Source organism: Choloepus didactylus, chromosome 7, assembly GCF_015220235.1.
Source record: "Choloepus didactylus isolate mChoDid1 chromosome 7, mChoDid1.pri, whole genome shotgun sequence".
In the NCBI taxonomy this organism is placed as follows: Eukaryota; Metazoa; Chordata; class Mammalia; order Pilosa; family Megalonychidae; genus Choloepus; species Choloepus didactylus.
Genome location: NC_051313.1, coordinates 89,459,319 through 89,473,624, shown reverse-complemented (window position 1 = coordinate 89,473,624; position 14,306 = coordinate 89,459,319). Strand labels below are relative to the sequence as shown.

The following is a 14,306-nucleotide window of genomic DNA, read 5'->3' as shown; positions in this document are numbered from 1 at the left end:
GGGTTTCTCGGCTCGGCTCTGTGCTGTGTGTTCGGCCCCGGGCAGGAGTAGTCCTACCCACTGGGGAGACGGCTGCAAGTTGTGCATCTCCGCTTTGCTTCACTGGACCCAAGACAATCAGCAGTGGGTGTGGGAAGGGGTATCCTCCACCCCAGACACTGAGGCGTTAGTCCAGACTGCTCCTGTCTTATCTGCAGCTCTTCCTGGGCTTCTTTTTTTTTAAGAAAAAAAAAAAAAACGCCAACCCACCATTTCCCCACACCGCAGCACGGCCGAGGGATTCAGCCTACTCACTCGTTTCAGAATGCAGACTCCTGGTTTCACCAAACTCACATTCCCTGTGGCTTTAGCAGAACTTGTCCAGCTGGTGCTACTCTGGAAGTGGTGTTCTGGGTCCCTTCTGGTTTTTTATCTAGTGTTTTCCACAGAGGTGTTTTTTTCTCTGTCTCACCTAGTCGCCATCTTAGGTTCCTCCAAACTCTGCCTTTTGACTGGAGTGTTTAACCCATTTATATTTAAAATAACTACTGATAATATAGGAGTTTCTTCTACTATTTTGTTATTTTGTCTTTGTCAGTCATAACTTTTTTCCCTCATTGCTTCCAATAATGCCTACTTTCATATTTATTTGATTTTTTGGTGTTGTACCATTTTGAGTATGTTCTCATTTCTTTCTGTGCATATTTTTCATATATTTTTGTGGGTTCTGTAGTGCTTACATTTATCATTCTAAATCAATAACAGTCACATTCATATTGATACCAACTCACCTTCAATAACATACACTGCTTTTGTAAGCCTCTGTCTACCATTATTTTTGTAGTACTCATTATACAGTATATATCTGTATAAATTGTGTATCCAACGGCATAAATTTGTCATTATTCCTGATGTATCTGCATTTCAGAAATTATATGAAGTAAAAAGTGTATTTCTATAACCTCAAAAACAGTGTAATAATATTGGCATTCATAATTAACCATTTGGTTACCTTTACCAAAGGTATGTATTTATTTATGCTGTTTCAACCCACTGTCCAGTGTTCTTTCCTTTCAGTCTGAAGGGCATCCTTCAGCATTACTTGTAGGGCAGGTTTAGTGGTGAGGACCTTCCTTGCCTTTTGTTTATAGAGGAATGTCATAATCTGTCCCACATTTTTGAAAGACAGTTTCCCTGGATACAAAATTCTTGGTTGGCATTTTAAATATTTGTTTTAATGCCTTCTTGCCTCCATGGTTTCTGACGAGAAATTGGAAATTAATTTAATGGGGACTGCCTTGTATATAACACAATGCTATCTATTGCAGCTTTTGGAACTCTTTCCTTGTCCTTGGCATTTGGAAGTTTGACTACTGTGTGTCTGGCATGGTTCTCTCCAAGTTTATCCTGTTTGGAGTATTCTGGACTTCTTGAATGTGCATTTCCATATTTTTAATTAAATTTGGAAAGTTTTATTCCATTATTTCTTTGAATATTCTTTCTGCCTCTTTCTTTCTTCCCCTTCTGGGACTCCTATAATGCACACATCAATATGCCTGTGGATGCACCATTGGCTTTTAGGCTCTGTTCACTTTTTTTTTTAAATATTTTTCATTATTATTTTTCCTTCTGCTCCTCAGCCTGAACTATTTCAATTATCTTGTCTTCAAGATCGCTGATTCCTTATACTGCCAGCTCCAATCTGCTCTTGAAACCTTCTAGGGAAATTTTTCTTTCAGTTATTGTGGTCTTCAACTCCATATTTTGGTTTGGTTCCTTTTTAAGAAGTCTATCTCTTTATTACAATTCTCATATTGTTCATTTGTTGCATTTTTCTCATATCCTTTCATTTTTCCTCCATGTTTTCCTTTATCTCCTTGAGTATATTGAGGATTATTTTTTTCTAAAGACATTTTCTGGTGTATTCAAAGTGTGATCTTATTCACTGATGTTTTCTGGATTTTTATCTAGTTTTTTTGATGCACCATAATTTCCTCTTTCTTTCTTTGTCTTGTAATCTTTCATTGCACACTGTACTTTTTAAATATTTCAGGATGTTTTCTCTGGGATTTAATCCCTGAGTTGTCTGTTCCTTAAATGTGTATTCAGCTGGTAATATGACAGATTTCCTTGACTGCCAGGAGCTACCAAAAACAAACAAAATAAAAAAAAAAAACACCTTTCACAATCTTTGCAAACTGCCTGAGTGTTGGCTATTGTTCTCTTTCTGAATTTAGCTCTCCTATCAAGAAGATCAGCCCTCAGTGAATGCAGTGTCCTCCTCTCCATCTTTTCTGAAGCTGCCTCTTCATCCTGGGTTTGGCTTTCACTTGGCTTTAGGAACTTCCCTTTTACAGGAATTTGAATGCATGCCCCCTCTACTCCCTGTGAAATTGACTTTCTCCCTCTCCTGGTGCTTAATTGTATGACTTAAAGCAGGTGATCTTTTGGTCCAAACCAGATTGCCTTAGTTGATTCTCACACTGATTTAGCTGTCTGCAAAGCTGCTTCTGCTTGCAGGGCAAGTTCTGGGAAGGTGAGCCTGAGATGAATTTCCTGGTCCAGTCTTTCTGTCTGCCACCCGATAGACTGGCACTGACACACAGCCACCCAGTATGCACGCAAGGTTTACTCTTCTCTCTATGAAACAGGGTCAGTGATTCACAATGAGAACACAGGCTGACTTCAAACCAAGATGGGGAGGATCTGGGCAAGGGGTTGGCAAGGATGCCACAAGCTTCTTCCAACATTTTTTAAAACTACATTTTATTGATTCGGCACTCATCCAGTTACTTCCAACTTTAATTTTTTTCCATAGATTTGAGGAAGATGGTTTTGCCAGTGTTTTGCTAGTTGTTTAAAAATTCTGTGGAGGAACCACACTCTGGAGTGTTTTATGCTGCCATGTTAATTGACTAGAAAAATTTCTTAAAGTTTGCCTCAAATTGGCAGCTTGATATAAACAAGTTTGTTTTGTTTTTCTTCCTCTATCCTTAACATAAACTATGCTTTTACCCTTTTCTATAGAGCTTCAGAAATAACACCATGCCAACTTGAATGTCTTTTTCAATTATTACTGCCTGTGTTCCTTCACTGCTTTTGTCTCTTTACCCTAGAAAGACAGACTTTGATATTAGTACATAAATTCCCTTCAGAAACCATTCTCTGGGCATGGCAACATGCAGAGTGTTAATAAATAAATAAATGAATGAATAAATAAATAAATAAGCAAATATGTTATTAAAAATAAACAATTATCTCCAAGTGAAACTGGTGTGGCATATGGTGAGCCTGATATCTATTTTATCCTGGTTTCTTATAGGTATCTGGTACTTAATATTTGCTGAATGAATGACCAGAATTGTATTGAGTGTATTTAATGTATTAGTGTATTTACTTTTATAAAATTCTGTTGTTCAGTATAATAATTAATGTAGATAGTACTAGTGCAGGAAAAGCCAAAAATATTAATGAAACAGAATGGATAGTCCCATATATATAGATCCATATAGACAGGAGTTTAGTGTATGAAAAATGGGGCATCCCTAATCAATAGTGAAATAATAGGCTCTTTGTCAAAAGTACTTGGGAAAAATTAGATGCTTACCTTTTACTAATTGTTATAATACATTCACTCTGGATTAAAATAATAAAAATGTTAATTGTATAATTGCAACAGACAAAAAATGTAGGAAAATATTTTTATATTTTGTTGCTAAAAGGACTTTCTAAGGACAGATGCAAATCCCAGAAGCCACAGAGAGAAAAGTAAAGAAAAATATGACAATTTTACAACTTGCAAGTTGTATAAAGCAGAAACATAGACAATCACTTAAAAGATTTGCAATTTTGCAGAACCTGATGGATTTTACCATAATTTTTAATAATATGTTAGAAAATAGGCAAGAGAGCCAAATGAAAAATGCAATGATTTGAAGGCTGTTAATAGATGAGACAAAAACAAGAAATACGTGTTGCAAATAATTGCATGGAAAGGTCCGCAACCTTGGTAGTAACCTGGGAAAATGTGAATTTCAGTAATTACATGCCACATTTTGCTCATCAAATTAGTGACCATTTTTTAAAAATTATTTCATTTGATAAGATCTGGAGAACCTGGCATGCTTATGTTCTCATTAAATAAGTGTGGCCCTTCGACACTTATCTGGAACACTTTGCAGTTTTTAAAACAAAGGAGTCAGGACTATATGTATTATAACAGAAAAATTGCTAAGATATACTAAGTGAACCAAAAAGTCACTGAATAAGGAGGATAATGAACTAACTTAGGTTTAGATTAAAACAAAAACAAAAGGGGAGACCAAAACATCTGGAAGTATATAGGTGGAATTTTAACAATTGTTCTCAGAATATTAGGGTATGCATGTGATTATCTGTGTATGTATATATCAAATAGAATAAGTAATTATTCACATATTTAATTCAAAATAAATATTGCCATATTTATGATAATAATAAATAGGGATTTAGGGACTATCCCAGGCAATATATGAAACAGGATAAACAAAATATATGACTCATCCATTTTCTACCACAGAATTTATTAACTACAAACTTTCCTTTTCCACATAAGTATGACTTTCTCTATTGAGAACCAAATAAACATAATATCAATAAGTAATTAACCTTTTTAAAATGTGTTAGAAAAGGTACTTTTTACTTCACAATCGATGCCTACAGTAGAAGAGACAAGATAAAATACAAGACTATTTAAACGCAAAACTCAAAACTCATCTCATATAATTTTCATAAAAACGTAAAATGTAACTTTTTGATCACCCTAACTGAATAGCTAAAACAGTATTTCAGAATATATAAGTAATTTTTCCAAGAGCACATAGCAGGAAAGAAGCAAAGTAGAGATTCAACATGGTTCTAGCTGAATGCATTTAACCACACCATAACTCCCTCCAAAAAAGGCTGCTCATTGAAAATCTACCATGTCACATGCAACGGTTAATTTCACCTCTCAACTTGGCTAGATTATGTTCTCCAATTGTTTAAATAGATAGTTAAATAGATAGATAGATAGATAATCTGTTGGTTCTGTTTCTCTGGTGAACCCTGACTAATACATCATAGATGCATCATCACACAGTGACCCTATGATGTAGGACATTCATCTGTGTTTTATTGATGATGGTCCAGACACACAGAGGCCTTAAACAAAATGTTCCTGTTCTCACAACACCAAAGGTTGCCTTTAGGTCTGATGGTTTCCCCCTTTACCATGCCACAGCCAGTCAATTGTGTTTAAAAGAATTCACCATTGTTCATGAAGGCTTTCAAGGCTCTCATCCACCAAAAATAACTTCAGATAACCTACATTACTCACAAGACGAGGCATTCTACATAAAATATCATGTGCCAATCACAATACCTTGGATTCCTGAAGACTGGAAGGCAGATCTCTAGAATATTACACGTGTTGGGGTTCTCTACATGTACCCACCTCTTGGCACATCCACCCAGTATTTGTTTTCTCCTTGTAGTATTTGAGTCAATTTAATTACATCTCATCCCTACACATCCGGAGACATCTGTGTGTCACAAGACCGGGAAGAAGGAAGCAGATGGCAAAACATAAGTCTTCCTGAGCTCTTGTTAACAAAGGCCACTTCCAGGATTTACTTTAAAGAGGGCTCCAGATTGCAAAAGTTTATGATAAAAAGAGACAGAAGGAGCAAAGTTGAAAAAAGCTATGATTTGTGGTTTTGTCTGGAGCAACTGATGGAACATGAGAGACTCAGCAGTTAAATCACTAATGACTACTGAAGAAATGATGTAAATCTACAGCAAGTACTTTGATTTCTCTTTTAAATTACTTTAGATTTTTGTCAAATAAACTTATTAAAATTATAGACTTAATCTTGATCTCATGTCTTGAGCTAGTCCATTTTGTTTCACATGAACACTGATACTCATTAATGAGATCTATGCATCTGAAACATAGAATTAAATTTTAAATAAGTAGACATTAAAGCATAACTGCAAGATAGTTTCACCATTTTAAATTCTCTTTTTCTATTTCAGATGAAAAAAAAAACACTCCCATGAGCGATGGAAAGCAGAGTCTATTCCTGTTTCTTTTCCTTCAAGGTGACTGGAGTGAAAGAACTGATCAATTTTCATTTTTGCCATCCTCCCTATGGCAATGGAAAAAAAGAAAAGTGCTAAAAGATAGGAAAAAAAAAGTGCATCTGGGACTTATGTAAGAAACTGAAGTTTGCTATGGCCAGACTGCATTGCAATGAGCTACCCACCTTCATCCTCCTTTTCCTGCTTTCAAAGACATTGGCAAGACTAGAAAAGAAAAATAAAGCTGCAGAATGCATCCTCTCTGATACTCATATTTGCCACCTGCATATCCTGAAGAAATATTCCAGCACTAGATTTGGATAAACTAATATTCTATACATGAGCACGAGAGATGTTATACATTTCCAGACAGAGATTCACAAAATGCTTCCCATGCCTATCACGATGCAAGAACAGGTCTATTTAGGAACATTTTCAATACCAAGGGTATGGTATTATTTCTCCACAAAGTAAATTAAATAATAGAATGTCTCATCACCCTACCTGTTACTATTACCATGAGCAGTTGTTTTTTAAGTATATTAAAGTCTAATTAATCCACATTTATTGAAAATTACTTTATGCTAATGAACAGAAATAAAAAAAGAGCAGAGATAACCTATCAGTAAATTGCATTAACTAAAACAGGCATCATCTGTCATCTTAACTGTACTTAGCACTTGTTTTATGAAAGAACATAACTGAAATCATCTTTGTCAACTTTTCTTTGACACTAGGTCTTAAATATTATGAGTTAAATAGACTTTCTTAGGGTTAAAAATAGAAAAACAAATATTGCTACCTTCCATGTAGACAGGACTTGAGAGACACTCATTTGCATTTGCTTTATAGTGTGTTCCCAAAAAAAACCCACTCCTGCAGTCACAGGTATAATGACTGATGCCATCAATACAAGCTCCATCATGGAGACAGGGTCCAAAAGGGCAATCATCTATATTTACTTCACAATCGATGCCTACAGTATAAGAGACAAGATAAAATGCAAGACTATTTAAACGCAAAACTCAAAAGTTTGTTCAATATGGTAAACGTCACCGAGAAATCAGGACTGCCTCTGCATAATTATAATTGGACATTTTGTTGGAAAAGAAAACATTGTTCAAGGTTAAACGTGTTTACATCTATGATCTCTGAAACTGTTAATGTGAACAAGGGAAACAAAGCACAGGCCAAATATACTTAAGAGAATTGTTTTTAGTGTAAAGAGTTGCTTGCTAAGAATAATAGTCAAGTAATGGATATATCAAGTTGTCACTGTGAATACTATTTGATAATAATTTTTGTAAAGATTCTTGAATGCCAAACATTTCTTACCTACAGGAATTAAGAGTTTGAAGTTTTCTAAATTTTGTCTTAGTGAGTCTATTAATGGCTTATCTGAGATTTCTAAATGGAATCTAACTTTAGCTAAATACCTCAGTAAGCAAAGGCCAAATTCTGAATATTTATTAAGCACCTACCATGTGCCAACTCTGTGCTCAGCTGGGGGTACCAAGCAGAAACAGAGTCCCTGTTAATCCAGAAACTTATGCTTGGGAGACTAAATTTATAGATATAAAATATCTAGAGAACAACATAAGCAGAGCTTAATGGAGAGCCAGATTGTTTTCTTGTTATGTTTTATGTATTAGAGAAATTAGTAAAAAGTGGAGTATCATTATGAAAAATTTAGATAAATCATTTTCTCATGTTTCTATTTGTACTGAGCATCTACTGATAAAAACTACTATTGATTAAGCACTTACTGGTGTGCCAGGCCCTGTGCTAAAGGCTTTACACACGTCATCTCAGTTAACACTTCAAATCTGGAGGCAGAATTCATTAATTTCAAAACACTAGCAAGTAAACTGGTATTTAGAGTTGAAATAATGCCTCCAAGTCACATAGCCCATAACCACATTTTGGGACAATGTGGCTCTTAAAGCCAAGATCATGGCGTCTAGTTGGGGATAAAGATAACTAAACAAATAAGCTTATTATAATAAAGAAAACAGTAATAATGAGAATGAGGATAACAATAGTAACAACAACAGATGATAGCTGGAGCCTTTACTATGTGCCAGGCACTGTTCTAAGCACTTTAAATAGACCAACTCATTTAATATTATAATAATACTATGAGATGGAAATTATTCTTCCCATTTTACAGATGAAGAAAATGAAGTACAGGATTTCACAGCTAATAAGTAGCAGAGCCCAGGCTGTTTGCTCCACATGATACTGCCTCTTAGTACCTAAAGAAAGAGAGCAAACTGAGTGTATTAGAGTTTTAGGGAATGAAAAGACTGAGGTCGTATCTAAGAAGGGTATCATAAAGCTTTTATGGTCATGGTAGAAAAGAAGTTGACAAATTCTAAGAATTTGTTTGGAAGAGCAGCATAGAATTCTATGTGAATTAGGTTTCTCAGCCTTGTTTGTGTAACAGGAAAAGGGGAGGAGTGGGGCTGTTATTTGGTGATGGGCAGACATGTCACAAGGCAAGACCATAATTTTACTAATTTATAAGCCATAACAGAACTATTTAGAGTAGTCACACTGGAAGGATCTGCATTTACTGCAAATGATGCTTCAATGCTGACAACAGAAGTACTTGATTTTCAAGTCAAAGTCCTATTATTTAATAGTCATATCACATTTCTATTTTGCCAAGAACTGTTACACACAAACAAACATAACATATAGAGATATAATGGGATATTAGATCATTTAACAACAACAGTATTTTAAAAATTGGTCAAATTTACACCCATCTTTAAAAATTGGTCAAATTTACACCCATCTTTAAAAGTTTGATTAAGGTTGAGGCTGCAGGTTAAACAATCAGAATAGCATACATTAAACTAAAAACAAACGAACAATAAAAAAAACAAGACTCTCTCTCCTAAATCTTAGTGGTTCACAGCATACAGCTTTATTTCTCATTCACAACTCATGACCCAGTGAGCTATAGTTCTATGTCACATCACCTTCACTCTGGGACCCAGGCTAATGGAGCTGCCTCTATCTGGAGTGTTGTCAACCATTGTTGAAGAAGGAAAAGGCACTTGGCAGGTCAAGCCCACCGTCAGTGGATGAATGATTGCCCCCAGAGAAGGGCAGTTATTTGTGACAATGATAATATTTAGTGCAGGCACATTATTCAATTGATCAGGCTTCTCACTGATAAATGAGGGATGTTTATTTGCACACCATGGTTTTGTTGGGGTGAGGATATAAAATCGTGTATTGAAAACAACTTCCCCAGGGCCTGATACACATGTAACATTTAGTAAATATCATTTTCCTGGTAAAATATCACAATTACATAGTATTTAAATGAGTGATTCAGGTGTTTCCAGAAGCATCACTTTTCCACTTAAGAAGATGAGTTTAAAATCTTCTGTACAATAAATTTGGAATGCTGACAGAGTCATTAATGAAAGTTTCAGATAAAAGAGACAATCAATTTACCACAAAAACATGCAGTGGGGGTGGTGTAAAGGGTTAAAAGAAAATGGGGATAGGATGCACCTAGCACTGTCCCGGGACAGAGGTTTGACAAAAGACCCTATACTCTGTCAGTCTTTGAAATGTTCTTTCCTTGGAGGGCAAGACTGTTTCAATTTAGCTGAGGAAAACATCATAGAGCTAATGTGAGGTGCTTTTGTTTTCCCCTACCTATTCATTAGTTAGCCTTATGATTATAGTTTGGTTTCCAAGTAGCTTCCAGAGAGGTTAAGAACATAATGAGTGGCTGACCTGAACATTCCAATCCACATGGCAATTATTTTCTCATTGTAAACACCATCATCCTTCAGCTCTATAAAGATCAGGCCTGCTTTTATATTTTAAATTTCAACACATCCTACTCTTACCCATGATTACTCTGCTCTAGTCACACCTCCTTTTGGTTCCTAAATATTTAAGGCATGTTCCTACCACAAGGCCTTCACACTTCAACTCCCCTTCCTTGAAGTCTCTTCTCTTAGATATTTATATGACTCATTCCTTTATCTTCTTCAGGTGTTTTTTCAAATGCCACTTTCTCAATGAGGCTTACTGTGACCACACTATTTAAAGTTGCACCCCCACCTCTGCTGCAGTTGCTATCATACTGTTTTGTTTTATTTTTCCTCATAGCATATTATGTCCTTTTAAATTTCTATAAAATTTTCTTATTTTACTTTTTGTCTGTTTCCCCCCATCCTCATTACATCTTTAGCTCTCTGAAGGAGTGGATTTTGTCTGTCCAATTCAATGCTTTATCCCCAGGGCAAAGAATATACAAATCTTTCATGTATTTGCTAAAGAAAGAAATCATTGTTACATATAAGTTTATATTTTGTTTTAAACATCAGTATTCTTTCTCTCCCTCTCTCTCTCTTTCTCTCTCTCTCTCTTTCTCTCTCTCTCTCTCCCTCTCTCCCTGTCTCCCTCTCTCCTTCTTGTCCCTGACTCTTCTTGAGAATCTGGGGAAAATGTCAATGTTTGCAAAGTCAGCAACTATAATTTGGAATGAGGTAATCCCCTTGAGGTATATGACTGCAAGGCTTGTTTTTTTCCATGCAGCCAAGGGGCATTACTTAGTGGAATCTCTTCTTTTTCCACTCTTGAAACAGAGTAATTTCTACTATGAATGAAAAGGAAATACAGTTCAGGAAGTTGTTGGATTTTGGTTCAAATTTTATCTCCCATACATAATTGCTAACACACCCAAACTTTAAATTTCTCATCTGTAAATTGTAGATCAAAATATCTGTAATGTAACATTAGTTGAGAGACTTAAAAACATTGAACATAAATATCTAATAGCATATAGGAAATAATAAATACTTACATTACTTAATCATAACAACTTAATCTTTTACCTCCTTCACAGGATTAAATGTGAATGATTTGAGATTGTTTCCATGAATCCAATCAATTCTAAAAGGAAAATTACTTATAATACATTATCAAAGAGCTGGTTAAGTCTCAGTCTCAGATAGTTCTTTGCCTAACTTGCCTTATATTATATGACAGATCCTTGCTACTACTCATTAATATATCCATCACATATTTATTGAGCACCTACTATGTGTCAGGCATACTTCTTGATTCCTTGCATAGTTCTTTTTGAAAGGCCATGTACCACTCTTACCTCTATCACAACAAAAAATGTATTTTCCATGTAATAGAATGATTAGTATTATGGGACTTCATTTGAGAAGATAAGAACTGCCACAACAAAAGTTTACATTTTTTTTATGACTGGCATATTGTTCTTTCCTCCTATTCTGCTGCCTGCTTTGTAGCTACTGTGACACTTTATGTTTGTACTTATTTTCAGTTTCTGGAATTAGAAGCAAAGGCATCTCCTATTTTTAAGCACAGTGGATAGTGACCTGTGGAATTTGGGGGACTTCTATACCCCTGATTATGTCAAAACCCTCTTTATAAGTCTACCTTATATCTACCTCTATATCTGAAATTCTCACATTAGGAATTAAATAATCAAATTTATAAATAAGCCATTAAAGCAAATCGAGAGAAGAAGTGATCTGTAAAATATCTGCAGTGCTTATAGTATTATAACAGGACTAGTATATAAATACATCTATTTCTATATCTTTTTTATCTATCTATCTATCTATCTAACCTTTCCTAGCCTATTTTTCTAACTTTCTCTCCAAGCTGTCTTTACCCAACCTCTCCAAACATTTCAGCATTACATGTGGAATAAGGTTTCCAAAATAACCTTCTTGATTCTTAATCATTTTCATTTCATATGTCATACTTTAACATAATACTTTAAAGGCTCTTTATTACCTTCTAAAATAAATTTAGTCTTATCAGCTTAAAACTGCATCAATCATGCCTTCTTTAGCACTATTCTGATATAGATGACTATTCTAAGCTCATGATTTCCAAATCTTGCTGAATAATATAATCACCTGGGGAGTATTAAAAAATACAAATTCTAGAGTCAGAGCCTCTGGGGAATGAAACTGACAAGATATAATTTTAAAAATCTCTCTAGATGTTTCTAAAGCACAGCTAGGTGTGGAAACCACTACTTTCATCAAATTAGATTAAAATTAAACATCTACATATTTTCTAATATCCATGTTTGCCCTTGTTACTTCTTCCTGAAATGTCATTTCCCCAACTCTCCCTATATGAAGTCTTTTTTAATTCAGGTTCCTACTAAAATTCTAACTCATTAAAAAAAATCTTGATATTTCCTAAAAAAATAGTTGGCACCATTTAGAAGATTCTTCTTATAATATATTTATCTGAATTGTCTTAACTTCCATACTTGATTATAAATTATATGATAGCAGAGATCATACCTACTTACTTTTACCTCATGCACAATGCCTAATACAAAACTTTTCACATAGTCAATGATCAAAATAGTCTTTTTATCTACCACTAAATATATTCAAGTTATGGTAACACTTTGAAAATGATTACTTATGAATGACACTAGTCAAATTACTGGAGGCATACCTTCACTACATATTTATGGATCTATGGATCAATGACTTTTAAGATTTGAATTCACATTTCCAATAATTTTGAATTATAAATAAACATGGGAATAAGAGTTTTATTTACACCAAATGGGAATTTTGTTCTGAGATATAAAACAGTACTTAAATTAAAAAATAAGTTCAGCATCACACAGAATTTTCCAAGTAGGCAGTCCAGCAAATGCAATTCTGTAAAGAATAATCTAGGACAACATGCAGTTTTTTTGCTTAAATTCAGGTTAATTAAAAATTATAAGACACACAAAAAGGCAAAAGAAAACAAGAAACCAACATAAGGAGACTTAAGATGATTGCAGAGGTTGGAATTATCAGAGAAAGAATTTAAAATAACTATGTCTGATATGTCTGATACATTAAGAAATTGGAAAAGATGGGAATATAAATGAACTGAAAATTAATATCAACAGGAAAAAAATTTAAATATTCAAATGGAAATACTGAAAAGTAATATTTATAGTTGAAGAATTCCTTTAATATTCTTCTCAGTAGACTGGTCAAGCAGAGAAAAGATTCAGTGAATTGGAGATAGGTTAATGGAAATTATGTAAACTGAAATACCAAAAGAGATAGAGAGTAAAGAAACAGAATATAATTGTGGAGTAGCAAACTCCAGGAATCAGTTTCTCCACCAGAACAACTATTAAATAGAAAGGAACTGTCTGAATCAACTATTTTAAAACTTCAGAGTCCAGCAGAACAATGTAAAGCATCCAGGGAAGAGCAGAAGGAAGAACAGGGATAAACTGCAGTAAACACCAGTGAATTGCTTTCTCCTCCCAGTATTTACTGTCGCTTATCTTCCATTTTCATGGCAGGCAGCAGTGGAGTTCAGTGCCTGGTACAGCTTCCTGGTACCAGAGAGGGACATAAAAACCTCGTTCCACAAGATCTGGTGGGTGGGGTGGAGGTATGGTCCCATTACTAAAAACCGATTTTTATTAGCAATTTCACATCACCTGGGGGCCCAGCTCTGAGGGTGGCCAATGTTCCAACCCATTCCAGGCAAAGGCAGCAGAAGAAAGGTATAAAGATGGTATGCTTCCTCAGAGCTGCAGAGGACAGTTAAAGGGCTCCATTTCCTGGGCAGGTGCAGAGTAAAGAAAGTGCAGCTTGGAAGAGCTGGAAGAAGTTCCTGGTGCCATCCTGGCCCCACCTACAGCCCCACCTCAGGGAAATTTGTAATCAGCTGGCACTCCCCTAGTAAGCCTCTGGCTTTTTTACAACTGGGAAAGATTGACTTGGGAAACTCCTCTCCAGGGTGCTACCCCCTTCCTAGAACTTGTCATCCTGGCAAAAGCAGCTCGAGATAACAAAAAGAGTATAAGAAACAATTGTGGTGGGTGGCCTTGGGTAAAGGCTTACTTGCTTTAATTCTGGCATAGGGACAACTGGGAAAGGGAGTAGATTGTTTTCAGGGAAGCAGAGAAAGCATTGGAATTCCTTTAAGCAGGTGAAATACTAAGGCCACTATCAAGCACAAGCTCAGGATGAGACACAGGCCTGGAAAATGCAGGGAGGAACCTGCATTTGGCATTCACTTACAGCTGACCTTCCTGATAGGAGGACTGAACTCTGAAGGAAAGCAACAGCTAAAACAAAGCTAATTAGCAAAGATAGTGAAAGGTAAGTTTTTGTTTAGGTTTGCTTGGTTTTGTTAGCTCCTGAAATTAAAAAAAAAAAGAAAATCTGTCA

General features: G+C 35.3%; 1 protein-coding gene across 1 annotated transcript in view; it reads right to left on the bottom strand.

Annotated features, from left to right (window-relative positions):
• The window catches only part of EYS (eyes shut homolog), a 1,792,869-nt gene that overhangs the window by 1,076,273 nt on the left and 702,290 nt on the right, over positions 1-14,306 (bottom strand). Inside the window, 3 exon segments of the mRNA XM_037844664.1 lie at positions 5,826-5,942; positions 6,881-6,896; positions 6,899-7,054. Of these exon segments, the coding sequence (XP_037700592.1) occupies positions 5,826-5,942; positions 6,881-6,896; positions 6,899-7,054 (289 nt within the window).